This window comes from Ranitomeya variabilis, chromosome 3 (assembly GCF_051348905.1).
Source record: "Ranitomeya variabilis isolate aRanVar5 chromosome 3, aRanVar5.hap1, whole genome shotgun sequence".
Taxonomy (NCBI): Eukaryota; Metazoa; Chordata; class Amphibia; order Anura; family Dendrobatidae; genus Ranitomeya; species Ranitomeya variabilis.
In genome coordinates, this window is record NC_135234.1 from 539,709,725 (window position 1) to 539,735,817 (window position 26,093).

Below are 26,093 nucleotides of genomic sequence, written 5' to 3' on the forward strand. Positions count from 1 at the left end.
CTCCGCAGCCTTTCCCCTATGAGGCTGGTGAGTTTTGATCAGGAAACCCCCGGTCAGTCCAGAGATTGCAGTCTGTATATGAACCATGAAATACAGTGGTTGAGTTCAAACAAGTTGCTTTAAGAAGCTTAAAGGGGTTCTACCACAAGCAAAAGTACATTTTAATCAATAGATCTTGGAATAATAATAACTTCTACAATTGGATGTGTTTAAATAAAATGTTCCTGTGCTGAGAATCTTATAAATGTGTCCCTGCTGTGTACTGTGTAATGGCTGTGTCTGACTGTGCAGGAACATGGTCTGATCACATCACAGCTCCTGGGCAGGGAAGGGCGTAAAAGAGTGTACAGGCATTACATTATGGGATCACAGCTTATTTCTTTCTGTGAGGTAAAATATTGTTTAAAAACCGGCAGTGAATTGTTTTACCTCACAAAAAGAATCATCTGTGATCCCATATCGTCCTGTCTGTGTATACTTTTGACCATGTTCCTGTATGGTCAGACACAGCCATTACACAGTACACAGCAGGGGCACATTTATAAGATTATCTCAGCACAGGAACATGTTATTTAGATACATCCTATTGTGGAAGGTATTATTCTGAGATTTGTTGATTAAAATATACTTTTGTGTGTGGCATAACCCGTCTAAGGCCACATTCACACGTGATTTTGGCTTACAAATAATGATGTAAAATACTGACCAAATGATCGTGTAAACGAGGCCTCAGGGTGACTTGTAAATGGAGAGTCATCTGCTAAAAGTTGAATAGGCTTGTGGTTGAGTTTAGAGGTGCGAGATGGAAGACAGACCAGCAATACCAGTGTACCCAGTACCAAGTATTTGAGGGAGCTCCATATCTGAATGGAACATGAAGACTGGGTTGTTGAACTTGCCTTTTTGGTGTAATTGGTAATTAAAGCTATTCTGATTTGCACATATGCTTTATCCACAATTGTTGCTTCTCGATACTCCTAAAATTGAACGCTTTTGATATCATGCTGTTTAACGATATATGTTTCTCCTACAGTGGAAAAGGTTCACATTTGTGATATATCTAGCTTTATTTACTGTCAAAATGTATGTTCTCACTAAATCTGCTTGTATAAGGCTGATGATGAGTTGGGGATAAGTACTTTCAGTGCAATTCACCACCATTGCCATGTGTTATGCTTCTCCCCAGGGTTCTTCTGTTTAAATCGCATATATGAATGGGTAAATGTGGTAACATATGTCTGAAGTTTACATATTGTCTTTAGATTGTAGATATTCTTTAACTAACTGTATAATGTAGTCCTTGTATTTTAACTTTCTACTTTTTTTTTATTTCAAAAGTCAATTTCTAGATACACACAGTTACCAAAGAGTTGTGCTTGGGAAAGGGGTTAGCGTATGCTGTTGCATACTATAGGAAACCATAGAGTTAAGGATGACATTTACCTCTCTAAGTACAAAAATAAAATGATATCCTTGTTGGCTTGGCGGCATGCACTGCTTAACGGCAAGTGATTATAATTTAGTAACCAGCACAGATGTCTGTGTAATAATTATCACATGGACCTCTTTGTTGGTTACTAAATAAAAACCGCTTTTTAATTCAGTACTTGTAGAGCCTGGGATAAAAATAAAATGTGTTCTTTTAATGTGTCTGGTAAATAGTTGGTACTAATAATTCCTTGTAATAATCATATCTCTAGCTGATGGAAAGAATGACTAATTAGGCAGATTGATTTTTGTGAAATCAGGAATCCCTTTGTGGGTCATCAATAAGCACATGCTTCAGTGCAGAAACCACTAAAGGTACCGTCACACTAAACGATATCGCTAGCGATCCGTGACGTTGCAGCGTCCTCGCTAGCGATATCGTTTAGTTTGACACGCAGCAGCGATCAGGATCCTGCTGTGATGTCGCTGGTCGCTGAATAAAGTTCAGAACTTTATTTGGTCGTCCGATCGCCGTGTATCGTTGTGTTTGACAGCAAAAGCAACGATACCAGCGATATTTTACACTGGTAACCAGGGTAAACATCGGGTTACTAAGCGCAGGGCCGCGCTTAGTAACCCGATGTTTACCCTGGTTACCAGCGTAAAATGTAAAAAAAACAAACAGTACATACTCACATGCGTCCCCCGGCGTCCGCTTCCCACACTGACTGAGCGCCGCAAAGTGAAAGTGAAACCACAGCACAGCGGTGACGTCACCGCTGTGCCCTGCTACTGCCGGCGCTCAGTCATTGCAGGAAGCGGACGCCGGGGGACGCATGTAAGTATGTACTGTTTGTTTTTTTTACATTTTACTCTGGTAACCAGGGTAAACATCGGGTTACTAAGCGCGGCCCTGCGCTTAGCAACCCGATGTTTACCCTGGTTACCCAGGGACCTCGGCATCGTTGGTCGCTGGAGAGCGGTCTGTGTGACAGCTCTCCAGCGATCAAACAGCGACGCTGCAGCGATCGGCATCGTTGTCGCTATCGCTGCAGCGTCGCTTAGTGTGACGGTACCTTAAGTGTGTGGTCAGTGCCCGGTCTGGTGGCTTAAGGTACCGTCACACTAAGCGACGCTGCAGCGATAGCGACAACGATGCCGATCGCTGCAGCGTCGCTGTTTGATCGCTGGAGAGCTGTCACACAGACCGCTCTCCAGCGACCAACGATGCCGAGGTCCCTGGGTAACCAGGGTAAACATCGGGTTGCTAAGCGCAGGGCCGCGCTTAGTAACCCGATGTTTACCCTGGTTACCAGAGTAAAATGTAAAAAAAACAAACAGTACATACTTACATGCGTCCCCCGGCGTCTGCTTCCTGCAATGACTGAGCGCCGGCAGTAGCAGGGCACAGCGGTGACGTCACCGCTGTGCTGTGGTTTTACTTTCACTTTGCGGCGCTCAGTCAGTGTGGGAAGCGGACGCCGGGGGACGCATGTGAGTATGTACTGTTTGTTTTTTTTACATTTTACGCTGGTAACCAGGGTAAACATCGGGTTACTAAGCGCGGCCCTGCGCTTAGTAACCCGATGTTTACCCTGGTTACCAGTGTAAAATATCGCTGGTATCGTTGCTTTTGCTGTCAAACACAACGATACACGGCGATCGGACGACCAAATAAAGTTCTGAACTTTATTCAGCGACCAGCGACATCACAGCAGGATCCTGATCGCTGCTGCGTGTCAAACTAAACGATATCGCTAGCGAGGATGCTGCAACGTCACGGATCGCTAGCGATATCGTTTAGTGTGACGGTACCTTAAGTTTCAGGATAAAAGTACTTGTTAAACCACTTGGGGAGGGGGTGGGGATTTGGGAGGTCTCTAAAATAAGGTTTTTCAATAGATTTTTCCAATGTGTATTAAGAATGCCTGTTCCTCATATCCTGCTGATATGAATTAAGCATTAATTGTTTCCCAATATTCATACATTTTGAAGATTTTTGTATGACGGGTATTTTTATAACTAGTGTTTGGGCTTGAGCAAGATCTCCTCTTCCTTATCAAGGAAAACCAACTTGCTTGAGGTGGTACAGTTGTAGATATGCCGATTAACCTGTTGTATAATGTACAGTAACTTGCGAAAGTATTCACCCCCTTGGCTTTTCCTGCCTAGTCAAAGCCCAGACTTTCATCTAATTGAGAATCTGTGGCCATAATTGAAGATTGCTGTTTACCAGAGGAAACCATCTAACTTGATGGAGCTGGAGCAGTTTTGCCTTGAGAAATGTTTGCTAGTCCTTGGCTTGTTAGATTTTAGTCTTTCTGGCAGTCCTAATTTTCCTGGGCAGTTGATGTTCATGATCCTTATGGAGAAGTTTTGAGCAATCTTCCTCTTTCTCATACAGTTTCAGTTTATAAAGGGCATGAGACAACCTGTAGTAGAATAAGAGACTTAAAAAGGTTTTGAAGATTTGGTAAATATGGCCACGAAGCAGAGAATGTAATAAAATGGTGAAATACCCACCTGGTAACTCCCCTGCTGCTCTGGTGGCCCTGAGTGGTTTTAGAGCGATGACATGCCAGGTATATGCACATGACTGCTGCACCCAATCACTGTTTTCACAGGTCATAGGTTAACTTTGCTGCCTTTAGTGCTGAGGACAAGGATTGGTTGCAGCTGTCATTTTGTTCAACACATCATCACTGCAGGACAGTTCACAAGGATTGACTGGCTGAATGGAGTAGCAAGCTGTACTGGCAGGTGACTTGCCAGGAGAGTGTAGTATATTTGGATGTTTTAGGCATTTTGTGCTTTAAGGCACTTTTTCAAAATCTATACATGGAGTCAAGAATTGAAACATAATTTCTATTCATCTAAGGCTATGTCTCCACGGTCAGTAATCGGCAGCGCTTTGGACGCAGCACATCTCCCCTGCAGCCAAAGCGCTGCTGGCTTTTGAATGCAGGTGATTCCGCATGTGTTCACTGATCCGTGCAGAATCACCGTGTCCCAATATATTGTACGGGTGAAATTTTATCTTGCAGAAAGATGTGCCGCATGTCCGTCTCGGCAGGTAAGCCAGGGGTGTCGGTGCACGCATAGTGTACATGGGATTTCTAGAAATCCCATCCACCATGGTGTAACTTCTGGATGCTTTAAATGTAAGCAGCGTCCAACCCGCAGCGTTTACTGACCGTGGGAACATACCCTAATGCTGCTTTGTGTGATAGGAGAAGGTGATGTAAATCCAGTTTTCTACAAAAGATAATGTAATTGTCAAAAAAATGTATAAATGGTTGATTGCAATTCTTTTCTCAATATGCTTTTGTTTCACAACTTTTAGGGATGGGTTTAGATTTTCAACACAAGAGGCGGTGTCAAGCTTTGGAGATGATCGCCTGCTTATAGAAAAATTCATTGACAACCCCCGGCATATAGAAATCCAAGTAAGTTCTTATATTTGTTGTTCAAATATTGACCACCATAGCTTGCATAAGTTTACCTCTGAATGTTAAGTTTTGAACCCTTAAATAAGAACTGCTTACACTGTAAGTCTTGTGACAATAACATTCACAAAAATGATATCTTACCAACTTTGATAATGATAGGCATACAATTTGGCATCTAATTAATGGAGTCTCATCGAAATGTTTATTCCATAATCAGTCCTAATTGTGTAATGGTGTTATGTAATGAAAATTCCCCATTTCTTTGTTTTAGGTGCTAGCAGATAAACATGACAATGCACTCTGGCTTAATGAAAGAGAATGCTCTATTCAAAGAAGGAACCAGAAAGTAGTTGAGGAGGCACCTAGGTGAGTTGTAAACTTCATCTTGACTTGTGCTGCATGTGATGTCTTCCTGCGGGAATGCTTGACTGAAGCTGATGTTTGTTTTCCGCCACCTCTCAGGAAGATCTGAACATGTTTTTTGTTTTTCTTTTTATTTATGATACTGCTGCAAGGACAATCTGAACACTTTTTGATAAACACAAAATCTGATTTATAAAATTAATCATAAAAATATTATTCTGCCATTCCTTTATAGTTCCTGAAAGTAGACAACTGGCAGATTTGTGAAAATAGGGTTTAAAATCATATCATCCTTTAATGCAATTTTTCATCCAAAGAAAATATTTAGTTACAAAAATAAGAAAAAAATGTTTTTAACTTAAAGTACAAGAATAGGAACGTTCTTACATGCTGCTTAGTTTTTTTTTATTGAGAAGAAAACATCTAAAAATATTCACCAAAACTAAATATTAAAAAAAATCTATCTGATCCTGATTCAAATAAATCTCAGAATGGACAAATTATGTGATTTAAGTGCATTAGTAGTAAAAAATCAAATAAACAAAAACTACAAATGGGAACATGTATGCTTGCTTATACATAGAAGGGTAATTGCTGCGGATTTGACACTGCGTATTTATGCAGCGTCAAACCTGCAGTGGCCAGCTGTTGGCAGCATAGTAGATGGGATTTCAAGATGCCTGCAGATCACGCCTGCAGATCACCCATGGAGACTGACATGCGGCCCGTCTTTCCAGACCGCAGCATGTCCATTTCTCTTGTTGAGACTTGCATTTCCGCAAGAAAAATTACATCAATATAATGTATTGGAAGCAGTAAATCTGCACAGTTCAGTGAACACCTGCGTTCAGTAGAAGGTTGCGCTTTAGACACAGCGAACATGCCCTGCGTCCAAAGCGCTGCTAGTTCCGTAACGTGGGCACCCAGCCTTAGGGTTGATGGTTTGAAATAACCCTGATGGGGCTACAGGAGCTGTATGTATGAAAATCCAAAGCATTTATTTTCTCTAAAGGCAAACTACTACTTGCAAAAACAGAATTTGACTTCAATAAAAAACACACAAAAAACAAACAAAATTCAGTGGACAGGTAAAACCAATATGAACTCTGAACATTTGGTTTTATTTTTATTGTCAAGCAAACCACAAATATGACAAAATAACTGAAAACTTTAGTGTGCTTAACTATTCACCCCAGTAAAGGCAGTACTTAGTAGAGCCACTTCAAAACATTTACACGTTTCCCCTTAAACCACTCGAGTGTTGCCTTAGCAGTATGCATTGGGTCATTGTCTTGTTGGAAGGTGAATCTCTTTCCCAGTCTAAAATCACTGACAAACTGCAACAGGTTTTGCTCAGGAATATCCCTTTATTTCACACCATCCATCTTCCCCTCAACTCAGACCATTTTCCATGTCCCTGCTTAAGAAAAACATTCCCACAGCATAATGCTGCCACCACGTTTCACTATGCAGATGGGTTTTTTTTGTGATGAGCTGTAGTGCCAGACATAGCATTTACATTGTTGGCCAAGAAAAGTTAAATATTGGTCTCCTGTGACCACAGCATCTTTCTCCATACATTTGGGGGGTCCCCCGCATGTCTTTTGGCAAACTCAAAACGAGCCTTACATTTTTTGTGTAAGTAAATGTTTTTTTCTACCCACTGTTCCATAAAGGCCACCTCTATGAAGTGTATTGTTTTCATATGGTCACATACTCCAGTCTCTGCTTGGTAACACTGCTGCTCCTTCAGGGTTACCTTTGGTCTCTGTGCTGCCTCTCTGATTAATGCCCTCATTGCCCTGGCTGAGAGTTTTATTGGGGTTCCCTGTCTTTGCAGGTTTGTTGTGGTACCATGTTCTTTACATTTGATTAGTGATGAGTAACCACGCTCAGATAAGGTGTTATTGGAGCACACTCGTGTGCAAATGGTAATTGAGCATGCCGAAGATACTCTGTTCGAGTCGCCGTGGCTGCATGTCTTATGGCTAATCAACAGCCGCAACACATGCAGGGGTTGCCTATTTTGTTGTTTTTTTGGCAATCCCAGCATGTGTTACGGCTGTTGAACACGGCGACTCGAACATAGTATTAGAGTCTGCTGAACATACTTTATTATCACACGAGTGTGCTTTGATAACACCATATCCTAGCGCGTTCGCTCACCACTAATGATAGCGGATTTGATAGTGCATTGGGGGATTATGGGAAATTGTTGTTTTGTTTTTTTATAACCCAACCTTGACTTGTACTTCTCAACAACTTTGTCCCTGACTTGTTTGTAGATCTCCTTGGTCTTAATGGTGTTGTTTGGTTAGTGGTGCCCCTTGCTTAATGGCATTGCAGCCTCTCTGGCCTTTCAGAAAAGAGGTGTATATACTGACAGACCATGTGACACTAGATTGCACACAGGTGGGCTTCCTTTCATTAAGCATGTGACTTATGAACATAATTGCTTGCACCAAAAATTTTGGGGGGACTTCATAGCAAAAGGGGTGAATACATATGCACATGCCAATATTTAGTTTTTATCCCATAAATTTAATGTTTGCCTATATTGTTTCACTTCACCAGTTAGACTATTTACTGCTGATGTATCACACATAAATCTGATTACAATAATATATATAAACACAAGTTGTAATGTAAAAAACTAATTGTGCTTCTGACTAGTTTTGATTATTGATTTTTACAGATGTGAGACTTCAGAAGAATTCACATGCAAACAAATTCAAAAGTGTTTAACTCTACTTTGTTTTCTGCTTGGATTCAGACAAATGCTGAAAAACTGATAGGAAGGCACTTTGCAGCATAATTAGATAATTTTGAAAAACATACCACGTATGTAACTCAATAGCTTCTTAAGATGGATTTACATTAACTAATTTGTGGCACCCCAGGAGTTCGGGTACCACAGTGGTACTGCCTTCCTCTCAGGGAGGGTAGTGCCATGCCTGAAGACAAGTGGGATCCCTTTGGCAGGTAATCGTACACACAACGCATTCTGAATCCAGGCCAGAAGGGGAGCTCAAAACCCGGTTTTAGGGGAACTTCCCTCAAAAAAGATCCTGGTCTGGAGGAGGAGTCGGTTCAGTTGAGCGGAGAGTGGACAGAGAAGGAGCAGAGGAGAGATTAGAAGCTTAAGGAGGCTGCGATTGGGCCTCCTGTGAGCCAGAGCGCAGAAACCGGGCACCGGGACCCCGAGGTTATGGACAACTGCAAGTTCCACAGCGGAACCGGAGCGCATAGGACGGTACGTAAATTGCCCATATAACGCCTGAGTTACAGCAGCAATTAGAGCCTGGAGTCACCGTGTCTGACACCCCAAGAGAACAGCTCCAGTTGCCTACCATGCAGGTACTGTCCCAGGACAGGAGAGAGAAAGGGGTACCTTGCCAGCAAAACTATAGGTAGCAAGGGACAGGAAAACCAGCGCATAGTGGAAGGCTCCCAATCTGACCTACCAAGGGGATTTCTACTTGTTTTCGGGCTGCCTGGACTCCTTCTGCACCTGTTGCCGGTACCCTGGACTGAGGCTGACTACTACTTCAGTAAACCAGATAAAGACTGCAACCCTGTGTCCTCCGTTATTTACCGGCAACCCACCATCCTTGCCATACATCTTGGGAGCCCTGGGGACCCCGCTTCACCTGTGGGAAGTGCCACCATCTTGCTGCAACATCACCCCAGAGGAACCCTTTAAGCAGCGTCGGTCCCCTGTGACTGAGAACCACAGGTGGCGTTACGAATAGACTTTATTCCAAAATACCCTTTAAAGACCTTTCCCCTTTACTTGAGTGCCAGGCCACAGACCGGGTCGCAGCCACCATGACATCCCCTTTAAGTGCGACCGGACCCGGTAACGAGTATCTCCATTGACCCTGGTGGGCAATTCAGATTTGCAGCATCCATCGACCACTGATCCGTAGATATTTACCGTTTGGCGGTCGCTTTATCGCCTGCTTAGACAGGCAGACTGCACTTAACCTTGCAGACTGAACAATATGTAATAGACCATTTAGTGCGCATAAGTTACCATTGTTCTCAAGTCCTGTTTACACAGGAGGATGTGCTGCTAAGAACCATTTATTTTGCAGCACCAAAGATTTCACCTTATGAAAGAGCGTTTTGAGCAGCCGGTTTACATTATTAAGTGAGTGGAACACGCATTCACCATAAGCTTTCAGTGGAATTGCTCAACAAACATAATATGCTGTACTTCAGTAGCTGAATGCAGAAAGAGCAGACAGCAACTGAAGGTAGAAGCACATTAGTCTGCGTTTATCAAACTCTTTATTCTAGTGTGTGGAAAAGATTTCATTTTTTGCTTTAGGATTGTCTAACAATGTGCCAAATTTATTAGGTGCCATGCACCTTATAATATGTGTGGTACACTTTATTTCATTGATCTCCCCCCCCCCCCTCTTCCTCTTTTAACTGGCGTGAAAACGTTAGAAGTTCTGACGATAAAAATGTTGTACCCTAAAACTTTTTAAATGTCTGTAATATTGTATAAGTTGCATTAGAATACCTACCGTTCGCTGTCTTCCCCGGTTTCCAGCGCCACCTAGGTCCTCGTCCAGGTCACATGACTTCAAATCCAAGATTACACGGGGGGGTTGTTTGTGTGAACCAGAAGTCCTTTACACAGTGTAAGTCTAAATGAGCTCATCCTGAAGCTCCATAGGATTATATTGATGGGAGCTGCTCAATGGTCCCTGTGTGACACGGACCCTGAAGAGGACTGGAGTGGCAGGATTGGACCCTGGTCAAGATGGAAAGCACTAAGTGTTTTGCTACTACAGCAATATATTATAGGCCTGTTTAGAAATGTTTAGGCGGTAACATTTTTGTCGGGAATTTTTCTTCAAATAAATGTGCCACAGTATGGAGTGACATACATGTATTCCACAATCTTTGCAACCATTGACTTTGAAGTTATTTGCACCCAAGCATTAATAATAATGCTTATTTTTTCATTGTTAGTTTGTAGTTTCTAAATGGTTAATGCAATGTTTTTGTAAAACCTCTTGAAGTAAAGCTAGAAGACTACACTTCAGGGTATGTGCACACATTGCGGATTTTGCTGCGGATCCGCAGCGGTTTTGACACTGCGGATTCGCAGCTGTTTTCCCTGAGTTTACATTACCATGTAAACCTATGGAAAACAAAACCTGCTCCACAATAGGAATCCGCAGGTGTAAAACCGCATGTGGAATCCGCACAAAAACTGCATTAAATCCGCATGTAAAATGCAGTGCTTTTTACCTGCGGATTTCTCAAAACAGGTGTGGAAAAATCCGCAGAGGTTCCATCTACGTGTGCACATACCCTCAATCACATCTTGATAGCTTTTTCTTCAGACCTGTTTATTGATATAGAACCAAGGGAAAAAGGGACCGAACAAATGGTCAAGAAAAAATAAAAAATTATAGGACAACTAAAATTAAGGCTGAAAATACCTTTATTAGTGAGGGTAATAAAACATAGCACTACAAGCAAAAGAGGTGCCCGCACAGGTAGAAAACCATGATTACACTAAATAGTAAAATATATTAAAAACAAACACACCAGGTAATGTATGCAAGAAAATAATAATATACGAAGGTATAGCAGCATAAATATCTGAGAAATAAAAGTGTGACTGAAATAGTATAGTAAACATGTGTCAAAACAATTGTGAATATGTGCAGTAAAAAAGGAAAAGCACTGAAATATAAAACTTATATAACCGCAGAAAAAATATCTCTCTCAAAACTGCACATATAATGAGAAAGGGAGTATGAATACAGGACCAATCAAAACAATAATAAAAGTGAATTTGTGATTACAATGAATAGAATTAATAAATGCACTGAATCTCTCAAAGTGCATGTGCAAAGTGTAAGGTGGTATAGATGCAAGACAAATCAAAATAATAGGGTTAATTTGTGATAACCATGAATGGCATTAGATGGTCACACTGAATCAGCTGCCTATGAACAGAGCGAGTGCAACTGACCCCATGAAATAATCATATAGAACAGTGTTTCTCAACTCCAGTCCTCAAGACCCCACAACAGGACATGTTTTCAGGATTTCCTTAGTATTGCATAGGCGATGGAATTAATGCTTGAGCAGGTGATGAAATTATCACCTGTGCAATACTAAGGAAATCCTGAAAACATTACCTATTGTGGGGTTTTGAGGACTGGAGTTGAGAAACACTGATATAGAACCTATAGCTATAGATGGGGGATGCAATGCCTGTTAGATATCGATGGTAAGAATTAGGCTAAAGTACTGTGAGCTGGAAGACAATAAATTAAATTACCTGGGTGTATGGTGGTCAATTGTGCGGACCACACCCCGACGCGCGTTTTGGATCTTTTGCTTCCTACTGGTATGCAGAGGCTATATTATGGAAACTGTCAGTATAAAAATGCTTAATAATGCATTTTTAGGTGAAATGACTAATTAGTGGTGAAAGTATGGGGGTTCATATTATGTATACTTTAAAGGATGAGTTGCGTAGCTTATTTTACATTGAACTCAATTGTTTAATATTTACTTTAGATTAATAAACATGTTCTAACGTAATGAAAGATTATCACAGAATAATAAAAAAATTAAACTTCAACTTGTTCATAAAAAGTAGAAAAATGTAGCTTAGACACCTAGACCAGCAAAACTTATTATTTCACTGTATACTCCTCATCATGTTGCAGTCACAGTGTGGCTAAAATACTGTTCAATATTAAGGTGTTGGGAGTCAATTGACACATGGTGTATTTAAGTACTGCATAATTAGGAAGAGATGATTAAGGAGGTAGAAAGGAAACAGAGAATAAGTGGTTGGGTGTTGGGCAATAATGTTCACTACAAAATGCATATGAAGTGTTAGGAGGCAGAAAGGAATATGAAAACTTCAGTTAATTAACCTGTCTGATTGCAAAGATAATCCATTCATTTTAGAGTAGAAAGCCTAACTACATGGCAGAGATCAAGTTTAGCAGTGTGACACCTCTGTTCCATTCTTCCGCTGCAGCAGGAGGTGAGCAATGAGAGTGTGAAAGGCGATGCAGAGAGAAATTCTGCAAATCGGGGAAGACCTAACTCTAGAGCAGGGGAGTAGCTGTCCTTTCATCCATATTAGGAATAATGATGCTTGTTCTGCAATACAGCTGCAAGGTGTAATTCCGTCTTTAAAATCCATAACCCCTCGTAAAATGTTCAAGCTGTGCTTTCAGTAATGTCTAATCAACACAATCCAGTCTGATTGAAATACGCATTTAGAGCTTTATTGAAGGAAATAAATAATTTTGTAGAAGAAAATCCTTGGTGTTTATGATGAAATTTGTGTGTTAAAACTTGTTAGGAATTTTTTTATGGTGGTGTTAATATTCTCTCTTGTTACCAGTTACCATGTGTACCTATAAAAATATATAAACTTTATAATATATTTAATACATATTTAAAATCTCTAGTCCCTCTAAAGGGTAATTCCCTTCAAATTACTAGTACGGTATATATGGATAACTTTTCCGCTCATAATCTTGGGGAAAATAAGTTTCTATAAAGTATTTATTAAGGAGTTACTACTGTCACAAGTCTGTTGTCAGAGTACCTGGGGCCTGGAGCTCCTTCCCTGTTCCTAATACTGGGGGCGCTCTAGCTATCCATGCTCACCGGATTACTTCTGATGGCGAAGATGTCGGGGCCACATACTTTGCTGAACTCGTGAATCAGCCCTATATCTGTCCCCCTCCCCACCCTGGGAAGTGGGGAGTAATAGTGTAAGTATATACAGAAACCAGACTAACAAGGAAGGACGTACAGGGATAAATGAAATACCAGACATACAATTATGCACTCACAGACAGCAGAGAGGAACACCGGGCAGACGAAGACAGAAAACCAAATAGAGGATTAGGACTTGCCCACAGCCGAAATACCAAGCAACAGTCAAAAATCAACAGTCCAAATGCCTCTGCCAACAACCAACTCCCCCACTCCACATCAGTCAGTACGAGACTAATACTGGCAATTCAGATTGCCAGAGGTGAGTATATATAGGAGAAAGTAGTGGCCAATACTAAACAGCTAAGATCATCAAAACAGGAAAGCTTCACAGACTCTAAGCTGAACAGTTAAACCTTTGCACTGGTAGTAGGAGTATGTGAAATCAGAGGCTGCGGTCTTCTGGCTCCTCTCTGTCACGGTAAACCCGTAACAACTACTTTATGTAATTCCTTTTGTGAGCTATGGTCTCATAATTCACTAACAAAAATAAACCAGTATTCTGCTTTTTTTTCTAAATTATGCTTTGCTGATATAGCACCATCATTTTCTGCAGCGCTTTACAGACATCATCACTGTCCCTATCGGGCCTTACAATCTTAATTCCCTATCAGTATGTTTTTGGAGAGGAAACAAAGGATTTAATCCGGCACACCCATTCTGGTAAAATATGTGGGGATACTTTATTCAAACTAAAACATATTAAAAGAAACCTGTTGAGCCTCTGGCGCGAAAGTCGCTCCCCAGTCATAGGATGTCTGTCACACATCCCCCTCCGGCTCTTCACATACTTACCTGTCCCGGCGCGCCGCTGCTTCCGCTTCTGCTGGGTCTTCTTCCGGCTCCCGGCGTGCGTTTCCGGCTCTGCGCGCTCCCGGGGTGTTCGCGCGCCGCCTGGCCTCCTCTCTTCCTGCCTCCTCGCTGGATCCTGGTTCCCAATGCCGGCGCATGCGCACTTCACCTTTCTGCTCTGGCGACGCACGCGCACTCCCATAGGGCTGGTCTTCGTTTGCTCCGTTCCTCCCCTTTGTGATCCTGGAGGTTTCCTGACCCAGAAGTGCTGCGCTGCCCTTCCTATATCAGGTAGCCTCTCCCCCTGCTCCTTGCCTGATTGTCTATTGTGCTTCACGCTAGCTTCATGTCCCTTGCTTCCCTGAGTTTCCCTGTTTCTCTCCCACTCAGTCCTGTGTTTTTGCACTGTCTCGTATTTAGTGCTTTCCTGTCCTTGTACCCCTCAGTAGCCCTCTCCGTGTGCCTTCCTTCCGTCCCAGTCTGCTCCTTGTTTCCCAGTCTCTACTGAGTTTCCTCCCCTCGTCCTCCTCTGTTTTGTACTGTCCTTCTTGTATCTCCAGTCTCCTGCCTTTCGTGCTTCTCCTACGTCCTGTCCCCACGTATCAGCATCCGCGGCAGTAGTCTCTTTTGGGTCTGCCCCTGATGCTCCCTGTATAGGGGGTGGTTTACCAGGCCAGCTTGCCCTTGGGAGGTTCGTTGTCGCGGTTCTCCGGGTTCACCTTAGGAGTTCCCCAAATCCTACAATGTCAAAGAGAAAGGGATGTGTTCAAGCATATATAGAAAGAGTAACCAATCTCAGTGCAGGGGTAATCTTATAGGAAATTCATGCAGGTGGAAACAAAGACTGCTGATGACAACATTTAACCCTTTTGGACAAAAGAAAGAAAAAAAAATCAATAAATATAAAACAAATCGTTCCTGTAGTTCATTCCATTAGGGAATTTAGTGTTTAGGTGCAAAATCCAGTATGCCTCCCTGAGGGCAAGTTCCCTTTGCCAATTGCCACCCCGTTTGGGGTAAGGTACCTTTTCCAAACTTTTCCAAACCAAAGTGAGGCAAATCTCCTTTGTGAACAGTGACAGTGCTTGCATGCTCCTGAATAAGCACTATTTCTATTGTTAATATTGGCCAAATGCTCTGCAATTCTCTTTGATTTTTCTAGTTGAATGTAATGCGATAAACATACCTAGAATCACAATTGTTGAGAGGTAATGGCATAAGGAGTAGTAGGTGGAATGATAAACGTACGGTATGTGTTTTGTCAATAGGAAACTGACATGCATTGCATCTAGATCCTGTGCATTTATGAAAGCCTTTTGTGGTTAACCATGTGTAGGAAGGAGAAGGTGATTTCAGCCTACTATGCGATAACCTATTACCTAAGGTGAGGCCTCTCTTTAGCAACAACTCTACACCCATTATTCAGGACATCACGTAAGGTAGCATCCTGATCCATAACCGATAGGTACTGTAAAACAATCCTTTAGATAGCATTGAACTGAGGACTGAATGCTGTTGCCAATGTAATAGGAGAGTAGTCACTCTAACTGGAATGTCTCTTATATATAATAAATCAGATCTAGGTTTGCAAGACACTTTGGATAGGGCATATTTGACAGTTGAACTGTAACAACCACGGATGATTAGTCTCTTAGATATGATCGGAATCTTCCCGACGGAACGCATCATCAGTGGAGCATTTACGCCTGGTGCGTATGAATGGGTATAGACTGGGTGACATGGCGTGGATGAGAACTCGTAGGTAAACGGATAGTATTACCGGAGACATCCTTTCTAAAAGGATGTCTCCACTGTATGCGTAAGAGAATTACCTCTCGGGAATATCAATGAAGGAAAGCTGTGTAGACGGACTAACTAATTAATTGAGTTCAAATATAATGGAAACCCCTCAAATGTAGATAAAGGACCATCTCAAGGAAGGAGGAAGGCTTCCTGATATCTGCTGTACCGTTTAAAATGGGAGAGAAAAGGGTTATCATTGGTGAAGATAAATGTTTCCTCCCACCATGACATGTACAGTATTGCCAGAGAAGGGGAAAATTTTGAACCCAATAGGGTATCTATGGTGTAAAAAAATAAATAAATTCAAATTTAAACTAAAAAATTGTGTTTAAATAGTCCAACACAGCAAGAATGAAGGTTTTTAACAATAATTATCTAGATGAAGTTGAATGGCTATTAATGCTAAAGAATGGGGGATGGTAGAGTACACATCAAGCGTATCAATGAAAGGCATGAAAAACCTGTAGCGCTGTTGACGTAGCTTTTAAATAATCGGGGGTCCTAGCTGCCAAGGACTGGAAATGCTCATCTACCCTTTGGCTGAGATTCTCTTTAAGGGACTCCACGCCTGAGATTATCGGGCGTAACAGTGGAGGAAAAATGCCCTTGTGGGTTTTGGGTAACCCGTAAAAGATCGGGACGATAATCCGGCAATAAACATCTCTGGATTTTATTTGTAATAAGAACTGTACATAGGCTTTCATTTAATAATGCTGATAGAGCACATGTAAAAGTAGAGGTGGGGTCGGCTGTAAGTGATCTGTAATTGGAAGTATGAGTGAGGATATTATAAGCAAGTAGAATATACTGTTAAGCATCCATAACAATAATACAACCTGCCATATCCAAATGTCTCATGATCAGGCTCAACCTCAGGCTAAGTGTGATCTCCAGAACCCCAGCAGCAATTCTCAATAGCTCACATCTGCAGTTCCCAGTCCTCCCTCTGTGTCTTTGGAGTGTGAGATGAAAAACCACACAAACATGGGGAAAATAGATTAACTCCTTGCAGATGTTGTTATTGGGGGGATTTGAACCCAGGACTCTAGTGCTGCAAAGCCACAGTGCTAACCACTGAGCCCATGTGCTGCCCTTATAAACATACGGTATTAATCAAAATGTATCATGTCCCCAAACTCTATTAGCCTACAGATTTAGGGTTAGCTTGCAGGTTAATAGCATTCCAATACTGTCATTCCACCATATTGAAATTCCGGCTACTGAGGGGAAATTAACTTTATTCCTCCCAGAAGGCGCCAGCTTTCAGTAATTGAAGAGTGCATGGAGTGGCTACAGTCATCCAGCAGTGGATGGACAGCTTTGTTTTGCTTTTAACCTGCAGATTAACCCTATATCTTCAGGTTACTATTGTTTGGGGACATGACCGGTTCCTTTTTAAATGGGCACAGTTGCTTCAACAAACTTTGTATGAATCAGTAGTACAGCGAAATGTAAGATACTTTGATTGGCTAGCATATATATTACAGTCTGTTTCTTTCTCCACTTATGAGACTGGCCTCCCTCCCCTGTACTGTCCGGCTCCTGAACTAATCCACATTTAAAAAAAGCAAGCTCTCAACTGCCAGCACATTGTGGTGTCTAGTAAGCAGGGCATCTTCTACTCTATAGAGGTGAGAAGGGGCCGGTGATTGGAGTTAAGAGCTGAGTGAGAAAATAGTAATAATAATCTTTATATAGCGCCAACATATTCCACTGCGCTTTACACTTTAACAGTTTCAAACACAATAGTCATAGGTAACAATGTTAACAATACAATAAATAAGACGACCCTGCTCGTGAGAGCTTACAATCTACAATGAGGTGGGTAGATACAAAGCACAGGTGTGTATTTACAATGATGTATTTACAATGATGGTCCAGCCATCTTCAGGGGGTGAGGGATAGATGGAAGTAGTGAATGGGCTACACTCGCACACTTACACATAAAATGACTTTGATTAGGGAACATGATAGGCCGCTATGAACAAATGTGTTTTGAGGGAGCGCCTAAAACTGTGCAAATTGTGGATGGTCCTAATATCTTGGATTAGAGCATTCCAGAGCATTGGCGCAGCACGGGAGAAGTCTTGGTCGGGAGTGGGAGGTACGGATTAATGCCGAGGTTAGTCGAAAATTGTTTGCAGAGCGCAGCGATCGGCTAGGCCGATAGACAGAAATGAGGGAGGAGATGTAAGGGGGTGCCGCACTGTGGAGAGCCTTGTGGGTGAGAACAAGTAATTGGATCCTATAATGAATGGGCAGTCAGTGTAATGACTGGCAAAGAGCGGACACGTCTGAATACCGATTAGCTAGGTAGATGACCCTGGCTGCTGCATTAAGGATAGCCTGGAGAGGGGAAAGTCGAGTAACGGGAAGGCCAATTAATGGAGCGTTGCAGTAGTCCAGGCAGGAGTGGATCAAGGTGACAGTGCGGGTTTTTGTTGTTTCTGTGGTGAGAAAAGGACGGATTCTAGAGATGTTCTTTAGGTGTAAGCGGCAAGCGATTGTTTATGGGATGTGAAGGAGAGATTGGAGTCAAACATAACACCCAGACAGCGCGCCTGCTGCCGGGGTGTTATTAATGTTACCCACGGAGAGGGCAATGTCAGCTTTAGGGAGGTTAGTAGATGGCAGATGCAGAAGTTCAGTTTTGGAGAGGTTGAGTTTCAGATAGAGGGCGAACATGATGTTGGAGACTGTGGACAGACAGTCACTGGCATTCTGTAGTACAGCGGGGGTAAGGTCAGGGGATGATGTGTATAGTTGTGTCTCATCAGCATAAAGATGATACTGAAAGCCAAATCTTCTGATGTTCTGCCCAATTGGGGCCGTGTAGAGAGAGAAGAGAAGGGGGCCAAGGACTGAGCCCTGAGGTACCCCGACAACGAGTGGAATAGGAGATGAAGTGGAGCCAGTGAGATGAGACATGGATTATGATTTACTTAGCCCAGAGCTGGATTCACAGCCACACAGTTTAGTAATCGTCATCATGCTGCTGCTTTGAACATGTGTTTAACAGAGAAAGAACAGGAATCCATCTGTTGCTTCTGAATGCTGTGTATAAGGCCTCTTTCACATGTACATTAAAAGCTGGTACTGATTCTATCCGTATTTTCCGTCAGTGTCTCATCCGGGTGTCAGTGTTTACCCCCAGTGTTTTTCCAGTATGTTTAAAGAATTATTTAAATTACAAAGCCACTCCTATACTTTTCAAAATTAAGCCTGTACAGCATAAGGGTGCCATCCGAGTGCTGTACTTGTTTTTCACATACCCATAGACTTGTATTGGCCCTTGTCATCTGTGCTTCCAGGAAAAACTGACATGTCTCCTTGTGGTTTGTATGGACACACGGTCCGTGTAAAAAATGGATACAACATGTACTGGTAACATGGACCTATGAAAGAGGCCTTATAGATATTATATTATAGAGATATTGTAACAGCTGGTCTCCTACTTAATCAGAGACAACTGAAAATTGTCAATAGATACTGCAGAGATGAAAACGGCAGAATACAAACCATATAATGGGCAGAAACCATACAATGGCCAGAAAGTGTTAATTACTCTGAAATGCAGCAACAGATAAAATATCAAGGTGTCCATATATTTACATTTCAAAGACCTGCATGCCCATATATGGTATGGGGAAAGTGATCTTACTGGCAGATTCCTTTTAGATGCCAGCTGCATATTGTGAAACAGCAATTGATTTATCTGTATTTTTAATTGTTTTGTTTGAGTTATTTTTTAATTATGCCCTTAGAATTTGCTGTTCTGCATTTGCCCACTAGAATTTTTCTGTAGCAGCAACTTTAACAGTAAAATTAAATGTAAGAATTTGTATTTTTTCCCGGCAGCACATTTCTTGATCCCGGAACTCGAAGAGCTATGGGGGAACAAGCAGTAGCTCTTGCCAAAGCTGTGAAGTATTCTTCTGCAGGAACAGTAGAGTTTCTTGTTGATTCCAAGAAGAATTTTTACTTTTTGGAGATGAACACAAGACTTCAGGTAAAATGCTGGATAAATATGGTAAACACTTTTTCACATTTTAGCAAACAAAAATCACTGTAATCTTTCACATTGCATTGACGGTGTACATATACCGTATGCAGCTACATGCACAGTGCTGGTGCAATCAAAATTATTCCACCTCCCTCACTGAAAATCAGATTTAGTAGCAACATGTAAACATTCTTCTATAGAGAGGAGTGAGGAGCACTGAGAGATGGTGCTGATCTTTCTACAACAACCGCAATGTTTGATTGCCATCTACACAGCAAAGTACTGTTGTATAATATCCTCCATGCTGCTGCTTCTGTGAATGGCAGGAATCCTTCTGTTTATTATGCTTTGTAGGACAGATCTCATAGCAGCTAGTCTTCTCCCATCAGCGTAGCGTTATTTACAAATTAAGTAATAGAGTGTGAAGAATTAAAAAGTATGAAAATGCAAGATACAAGTCATGTAATGGCCAGAAATAGTGTTGTTCCTCATGGCACACACGATAGCCTGCCCTTAACTTATTTAAGGTTAATTGAAAGTATAATTGCCCTTAAAATTCCTCAACACAACTAATATACTGTAAAAAGTGGTCTCTCCAAATTCAACATAAAATGTCACCTTTAATGACTAATGCAATTGTTCAACTCCTTCATGGCGAGCATCTTTAATACTTAGAGCACCATTTGGATGATATGACTTGTTGCTGATGGGTTGCATAGTCAGACATTTGCTTTTGACAGCATTCTTGAGGAATCTAAGACCATTACTTATTGTCAGTAGCCTCCATATTCTTAGGATGTCAAGAAAGTAGTCCTAAAAATTGAGATCATTGCTTTGTACCAATAAGGAAAGGTGCAAAATATAGCGAAAGCATTGTATGTTCTTAGAGATACATTTGTAAGCCTAATTCGCAAATAAAAATTTGAAGGGACATGGCTACACTAAGTGGATGCGGCTGCCACTAGATTCCTAAGGCGGCTGCTGGTCATAAACCCTCGTACCATCACTGCTAAAGACCTGCAGCAAGATGGTTTCAACAGGCACTGAGGATAAAATGTGCACAGTAAGGCAAATAGTAAATGCTAAAGGTCTCCATTCCCAAACTACAAGGTATATACCTCTGTTGACCCAAAACCACAAGAAACTACAACTTTAAAATGCTGTAAACCATATGAATCGGGCTACTTTCACACTTCCGTCAAATTGCCTACGTCGCAATGCATCGTTTTGGAGAAAAAACGCATCCTGCAAAGTTGCCCGCAGGATGCGTTTTTTCTCCATAGACTTGCATTAGCGACGCATTGCGACGTATGACCACACGTCGCATCCATCGTGCGACGGATGCGTCGTGTTTTGGCGGACCGTCGGCACAAAAAAAGTTCCATGTAACTTTTTTTGTGCGACGTGTCCGCCATTTCCGACCGCGCATGCGCGGCCGGAACTCCACCCCCTCCTCCCCGGACATTACAATGGGGCAGCGGATGCGTTGAAAAACTGCATCCGCTGCCCCCGTTGTGCATTATTTCACAACGTCCGTCGGTACGTCAGGCTGACGCATGGCGACGGCACCGTACCGACGGAAGTGTGAAAGTACCCTAAGTCAGATGTTTGGGGAATCTGTTCTGTGGCTTGATGAAACAAATTGGAACTTTAGACCTATGGATCAATGTTATGGAGAAGAAAGAATGAAGCATAAGCTGAAAAGAACACCACGGTGCATGGCAGTGGCTTTGTGATGCTCTGGTCCGAGAAATCTGCAGCATGTAGAGGGCAAGATGGATTCAATCAAGTATCAGGAAGTCCTAGGAGAAATCATCAGGCTTTGCGTGAAGAAGATGAGCTTCTGCGTCAGTGGACCTCCCAACAGAACAGTGATCCCAAGGATAGCTCAAAGTCTGGTAAGGCTTGGTTTCAGAAAAAGTCCTGGTAGGCTTTGGATTGACCATAATACTCAATTGACTTGAACCCTAAAGAAAATCTTTGATATTGAGGATTTCTCAGGAATGTCGACTCTGGTGAAACTGTGGACGTTGCAGCTGATCAGTGGCTGCTGCTGGACTGTATCATTCAAGTGATATAAACATGGTCACTGTTGTGAATTCTGCTCTTGGGCTCCCTCCGGTGGTTGTAAGTGGTAGCGCTGCTGTCTCTGAATCACAGCATTTGTCAGGTGTGTTCACTTTTTGCAATTCTGACTGGGCTATTTAGTCTGGCTTCACCCTTTAGTCAGTGCCAGTTGTCCATTGTTCCTGGAGGATTCACATCTCTGCCTGGTCTCTCCTGCTTTGCAGTTCATTTCAACAAAGATAAGTTCTGGCCTTGATTTTTTGCTGTCCACATGCTGTGGCCTTATTGTTCAGTTCTTTTCCATGTTTTTGTCTTGTCCAGCTTGGTCTGTATAAGGATTTATTTAGCCAAGCTGGTATCTCTGGAGATGCAGATATACCCTCCATATCTTTAGTTAGCTGTGGAGATTTTGTATTTTCTGTGGTGGATATTTTCTAGTGTTTTAATACTGACCGCATAGTACTCTGTCCTATCCTTTCTATTTAGCTAGAAGTGGCCTCCTTTGCTAAATTCTGATTTCAGTCTGTGTATGTTTTTTCCCTCTCCTCTCACAGTCAATATTTGTGGGGGGCTGTCTATCCTTTGGGGATTTTCTCTGAGGCAAGATAGTTTTCCCTTTTCTATCTCTAGGGGTAATTAGTCCTCCGGGCTGTGTCGAGATGTCTAGGGAGCGCTAGGTACATTCCACGGCTACTTCTAGTTGCGGTGTTAAGTTCAGGGTTTGCGGTCAGTACAGGTTCCACCTTCTCCAGAGTACGTCTCATGCTGCTCTTAGGCCACCAGATCATAACAGGTCACACATTCTATAGGGAACACAGCATTCAGAAGGAGTGAAGCGAATGAGTAGCATCTGTCCCGTAGGTAAGTATGCTTTTTTTTTTTCTTTTTTTTTTACTTATTTTATTTAACATGTTGGCAAAATTTAGAATGGGTGTCATTTTATGTTAAATTGGAAGAAGCTACTTGTTATATTAGTTGTGTTGAGATATTTAAATTGTTCTTGTGTTAGTTTTTTTTGCAAACTGCACAAAGTTTGAAAACTTTGCTACCAATTTGCAATGGGGTTGAATAGTTTGTTACAACTGTATACTATGTTCATGAAGATGTCTCCTAACACATCCTTTTAAAACATGCATAGATTGTTTGCTCTCTTTACTCTCAATTACATCCACAAGGTCATTAATAAAGTGTCAGTGTTTGCTGATAGCACAAAATTGAGCTTTACAGCACAATATTACAAAACAATCTAGATAAGATGACTGAATGGGCAAACACTTGGCAAATGAGACTTAAGGTACCGTTACACTAAGCGCCGCTCCAGCGATATAGACAACGATCCGACCTAAACTAGATCGCTGGAGCGTCGCTGTTAGGTCGCTGTAGAGACGTCAAACACAGCAACTCCAGAACGATGCAGGAGCGATCCAGTGACGTAACGGCGACTCACTTATCGTTCACGCTCCATGTAAAAACATTGCTGACATTGTTGTTTTTGCTGTCAAACATGACGATACACGCCGATCTAGCGAACAAATAAAGTTCCAGACTTCTAGCTCCGACCAGCGATATAACAGCGGGATCCAGATCGCTGCTGCGTGTCAAACTCAACGAGATCGCTATCCAGGACGCTGCAATGTCACAGATTGTTGTCGTTCTCGTTGAAAAGTTGTTTAGTGTGAAGGTACCTTTAGTGCAGATAAGTGTAGCGTAATGTACCTAGGACTGAGTAATCCTATTGCTGCATATACATTAACCCCTTCCCGACCCATGACGCCTATGCGGCGTCATGGAATGATCGCATCCCTGCAGATCGGGTGAAAGGGTTAATTCCTATTTTACCCGATCTGCAGGGAGAGGGGGAGTTGTACTTCAGCCTAGGGGGGGTGGCTTTGCCCCCACGTGGCTACGATCGCTCTGATTGGCTGTTGAAAGTGCAACAGCCAATCAGAGCAATTTGCAATATTTCACCTATGAAAATGGTGAAATATTGCAATCCAGCCATGGCCGATGCTGCAATAGCATCTGCCATGGCTGGAAATCATGTACTGGCCCCCCCCACCGCCCCCGATCTCCTCCCCAGTCGTCCGTTCTGTCAGGTACCCCCCTCCGTCCCCCTGTTCGCTCCCCCGTGCTCCTGTCCGCTCCCCCGTGCTCCTGTCCGCTCCCCCCGTCCTCCGATCCCCCCCCCTGTGCTCCGATCCACCCCCCCACCACCCCCTCATACTTACCGAGCCTCCCGGTGTCCGGCCGTGTCCTCGCTGGGCGCCGCCATCTTGGAAAATGGCGGGCGCATGCTCAGTACGCCCGCCGAATCTGCAGGCTGGCAGATTCGTTACAGGTACATTTTGATCGCTGTGGTAGGTTCTATCACAGCGATCAAAATAAAAAAATAATAAATAAACCCCCCCCTTTATCACCCCCATAGGTAGGGACAATAATAAAATAAAGAAAATATTTTTTTTTCTTTTACCACTAGGGTTAGGGTTAGAACTAGGGTTAGAACTAGGGGTAGGGTTAGGGGTAGGGTTAGGGTTACGGGTAGGGTTAGGGGTAGGGTTATGGCATGTGCACACAGAGCGGATCGGCCACGTATCGGCCGCGGATCCGCAGCGGATCCGCAGCGGATCGGCAGCGGATCTGCAGCGGATTGGCAGCGGATCGGCCGCGGATCCGCAGCGGATCCGCAGCGGATCGGCAGCGGATCCGCAGCAGATTGGCCGCGGATCTGCAGCGGATCGGCAGTGGATCCGCAGCGGATTGGCCGCGGATCCGCAGCGGATCCGCAGCGGATTGGCCGCGGATCTGCAGCGGATTGGCCGCTGCGAATTCGAAGCAGTTTTCCATCAGGTTTACAGTACCATGTACACCTAAGGAAAACCAAATCTGCTGTGCCCATGGTGCGGAAAATTCCGTGCAGAAACGCTGCATTGTATTTTCCGCAGCATGTCAATTCTTTGTGCGGATTCCGCAGCGGTTTACACCTGTTCCTCAATAGGAATCCGCAGGTGAAATCCGCACAAAAAAACACTGGAAATCTGCTGTAAATCCGCAGGCAAAACGCAGTGCCTTTTACCTGCAGATTTTTCAAAAATCGTGCGGAAAAATCTCACACGAATCCGCAACGTGGGCACATACCCTTAGGGTTAGGGTTGGAATTAGGGCTAGGGTTGGAAATAGGGTTAAGAATAGGCTTGTGGTTAGGGTTACGGATAGGGTTAGGGGTGTGTTGGGGTTACAGTTGTGGTTAGGGTTGGGATTAGGGTTACGGTTGGGATTAGGGTTAGGATTAGGGTTGGAATTAGGGTTACGGTTGTGTTGCGGTTAGGGTTGTGGTTAGGGGTGTGTTGGGGTTAGGGTTGTGATTAGGGTTATGGCTACAGTTGGGATTAGGATTAGGGGTGTGTTGGGGTTAGTGTTGAAGTTAGAATTGAGGGGTTTCCACTGTTTTAGGCACATCAGGGGTCTCCAAACGCAACATGGCGCCACCATTGATTCCAGCCAATCTTGCGTTCAAAAAGTCAAATGGTGCTCCCGCCCTTCCAAGCCCCGACGTGCGCCCAAACAGTGGTTTACCCCCACATTTGGGGTACCAGCGTACTCAGGACAAACTGGGCAACAACTGTTGGGGTCCAATTTCTCCTGTTACCCTTGCAAAAATAAAAAATTACTTGCTAAAACATAATTTTTGAGGAAAGAACAATTATTTTTTATTTTCACGGCTCTGCGTTATAAACTTCTGTGAAGCACTTGGGGGTTGAAAGTGCTCACCACACATCTAGATAAGTTCCTTCGGGGGTCTAGTTTCCAAAATGGGGTCACTTGTGGGGTGTTTCTACTGTTTAGGCATATCAGGGGCTCTGCAAACGTAACATGATGCCCGCAGACCATTCCATCAAAGTCTGCATTCCAAAACGTCACTACTTCCCTTCCGAGCCCCGGCATGTACCCAAACAGTGGTTTACCCCCACATATGGGGTATCAGCGTACTCAGGAGAAACTGTACAACAACTTTTGGGGTCCAATTTCTCCTGTTACTCTTGCAAAAATAAAAAAATTCTGGGCTAAAAAAATATTTTTGAGGAAAGGAAACACATTTATTATTTTCACGGCTCTGCGTTATAAACTTCTGTGAAGCACTTGGGGGTTCAAAGTGCTCACCACACATCTAGATAAGTTCCCTTGGGGGTCTAGTTTCCAAAATGGAGTCACTTGTGGGGAGTTCCTACTGTTTAGGCACATCAGGGGCTCTGCAAACGCAACCTGATGCCCGCAGAGCATTCCATCAAAGTCTGCATTTCAAAACGTCACTACTTCCCTTCCGAACCCCGACGTGTGCCAAAACAGTGGTTTACCCCCACATATGGGGTATCAGCGTACTCAGGAGAAACTGGAAAACAACTTTTGGGGTC

The 26,093-nt window shown here is 42.9% G+C and overlaps 1 protein-coding gene across 1 annotated transcript in view; it reads left to right on the plus strand.

Moving 5' to 3' along the window:
• PCCA (propionyl-CoA carboxylase subunit alpha) overlaps window positions 1–26,093 on the plus strand; it is a 658,713-nt gene that overhangs the window by 255,412 nt on the left and 377,208 nt on the right. Inside the window, exons 10-12 of the mRNA XM_077297080.1 lie at window positions 4,772–4,874; window positions 5,149–5,243; window positions 19,473–19,623. Coding sequence (XP_077153195.1) covers window positions 4,772–4,874; window positions 5,149–5,243; window positions 19,473–19,623 — 349 coding nt within the window. The remainder of the gene's footprint in view (window positions 1–4,771; window positions 4,875–5,148; window positions 5,244–19,472; window positions 19,624–26,093) is intronic.